At 36.9% G+C, this 2,783-nt stretch overlaps 1 protein-coding gene across 1 annotated transcript; it reads left to right on the top strand.

Moving 5' to 3' along the window:
* Positions 1 to 394: 394 nt before the first annotated feature.
* LOC149892948 (uncharacterized) lies at positions 395 to 1,003 on the top strand. The gene has a single exon (XM_090086222.1). The coding sequence runs from the start codon at positions 395 to 397 to the stop codon at positions 1,001 to 1,003; it is 609 nt and encodes a 202-aa protein (XP_089942348.1).
* Positions 1,004 to 2,783: the final 1,780 nt, after the last annotated feature.

The raw sequence follows: 2,783 nt of genomic DNA, 5'->3' as shown, positions 1-2,783 counted from the left end.
TATCATATCAATTGTCGAATCAAAAAGTGGAAACAATATACAGTCCAGGTCAAGTCACCACCAGGCTTGGTTTTCTCAAATATCCAGTGGAGTTCCAAGTATCAGAAGGAATGAATCAGATGTAGCAAAGAGACATAACAGCTTTAGCTGATCTTGCGAGTAACACTGGATTTAGTCAAAGACAAGGCTACATCATTAAGCAGCATACTGATAAAGGAACATTTTCATTCTGCATTCCGTTAAAGCACATTTTGGATTTTGCGACAATTACGATAAAGTGCTTTACGGATTTAAACACACGATTACTTTTGTGAGAAAGAGCGATACTGATGAGATTTTTAGAGCAACTGAAGCAGCCGCAGCAAAAGTGGATCTTTGTAAATTGTCCTTGTTTATGCCTCATGTCACACCCTCTGTTTTTGCAAGCAACAATCTTTACAAAATCATTGAATCTAAAGTGGATATACCCATATCGTTCAGATCCAGACAGAGTGACACATCTGTTGTGCCTGTATCCAATTCATTAAGTTGGAGGTTGAGAGCCAGATCCGCTAGTGAAAGACCGAGATACACTATTGTCGGATTCCGAACCGATAAAGATGGAAGCCAAGAGCTGAGCCCGTCCGTATTTAATCACTGCAACTTGAAAAACATGTACGTCACTTTAAACAGGGAAAGGCACCCTGCTGTCAATTACGACTTGTCCTTCCCAAACAACAAGTTCTCAAGCGCTTACAGAGAGGCATGCAAGTTTGACAATAGGCTTTATGGAATTAGCGAGATCATCGCTCAACCAAACTTGACCGCGTTAAATTACGAGCGCATATGTCCACTTATGGTGTTTGATGTGAGCAAGCAGGCTGAGAGGCTAAAATCTTCAGTGTTAGATGTGCAAATTAGAGCCACACTTAATGCAAACATTCCTGCAGATACTCAAGCCTTTTCCGTTATCATCTCTGATAAATTGCTTAGGATTAAATCAGACGGAAACAGAATGAATTAGGTCTGAAAGACCCACATGAGTTCATTAATTTTCGAAGAGGTATTTAAAAAGAATAATTTTAATTCATTCTAAAAATTGAATTAAATAAATTTTTTATTCTTTATATAAAAAAAAAAAAGAGATACACGAAAAAGAATTTTAAAAAATTGCGGAAAGAAAACGGCATTTCCAAAACATCGAAAAGTGTAATGTCGTTGATGATGATTGCGGTTGAAAACAATCTGATAGACAAAAATGCGTTGATGAAAGATGTGAAAGAAAAGAGGCCTATTGGAAGACCAAGAAAAGAAAAACCTGAAAAAGAAGTGTTAGAAATCGACCCCAAGTATGAAAGGCTTGGTCTGATTAGAAATAATCCTGTGACTGTGTAGCTGACTCATGTTGAAACTGGCAAGGTGACCGAGTACAACTCTTTGTACTCGGCGATCAGAGAGAAGAAACATGGAGTTCAGTACTTAGAAAGTCGAAACGGATAGGTGGACAAAGATGGATTTAAAATCGAAACCCTTTAAAATCAATATGCAAGTGATTTAAAAAGAAAAAAATGAATCACTTTTATCCGTTTTTTCTGGAGTGCAGTATGAGAGAGACTGATATAGTCAAGAGAAAGCTTCTTGCGTTTGGAGAGGGAGATGTTGTTATTCATGATTCTGTTTATGTCACCGGAAATGGAGATTTTCAAATCCCAAGCTTATTCAGCGAGGAAGAGAGAGACAAGCTTTACAAACTCTTGTTGAGTGATGAGACTGAATTTTTGAAAATGAAAAAAGAGATCAAAGAGCATATCAGAGATTGGAACAACTTGAAGAAAAGTGAAAAGCTGAGAGTGGTCGACAAGTACGTGCTTCATTTGGATTGCAATTTTGAGGAGAAAAAAAGGATCGCTGGCAAACTTAAAATTGCGCTTTTACATCACTTGCAAAAATCAGAAGACATTGTGTATGAGGACTGCGAAATTAAAAATATAAATTTTCGCGGTTTCGAAGAATCTGGGATCCTTTGGATATTTTAAATTTTAAAAAAAAAATTTAAAAAGATTAAAAAAATTGAAATGAGTTAAATAAAATCTCGCCAAAAGAAAAAGATGGAGAACGATCTGATTGTATTTGATGGATCAGGCAAGAAATATATGATTGATCACGTACGTCCCTGATCCAAGTCAATCTTACACCAACCAGTACCAAAAGCACACTCCGAGCTCATTTTGTTACTTCATCAAATGCTTTGACGAAACCATTTATGAAAGAAAGCCAGTCACATTTACGGCATCGAGCAAAGCTGACGACGTCGCAAAAATATTTGTGGAGATGCTTGAAAAAGACATTACGGAGATTTACGAGATGATTAGATTTTAAAAAAATATGGTCATGACCCATGAGGATGAAAAAGATTTCAACTCCACAAAAGTGTGCCACATTTGCAAAGAAAATCTCGGAAATGACAAAGTGCGAGATCACTGTCTCATCACGGGAAAGTACAGAGGAGCTGCTCACAGCAGTTGCTACACAAAATATCAAATTCCAACATTCTTCCCTGTCGTTTTTCACAATTTATCCGGTTACGACAGCCACTTGTTCATCAAGATATTGTCAGGTGGAAAATTAAACTGCATCCCCAACAACAAGGAAAAGTATATCAGCTTTTCAAAAGAAATCAAAGTGGCAGAGTTTAAAAAATTCGAAGAATATTCCGGGAATTCAAAGGATTTTAAAAAAGAGGGAAAGGTCATTGAAGTGAAACGAGATTTGAGATTTATCGACAGTTTCAGATTCATGGCTTC

The sequence above is a fragment of the Hydra viridissima genome, unplaced genomic scaffold (genome assembly GCF_058129835.1).
Source record: "Hydra viridissima isolate aposymbiotic clone 2 unplaced genomic scaffold, HvirCarnegie_v1 scaffold_1, whole genome shotgun sequence".
Lineage (NCBI taxonomy): Eukaryota > Metazoa > Cnidaria > Hydrozoa > Anthoathecata > Hydridae > Hydra > Hydra viridissima.
Note: the sequence above shows the minus strand (reverse complement) of the source record. Positions and strands in the feature narration are given on the sequence as shown.

Coding starts and splice junctions, on each gene's coding strand:
- LOC149892948 (XM_090086222.1), top strand. CDS start 395: ATGCCTCATGTCACACCCTCTGTTTTTGCAAGCAACAATCTTTACAAA.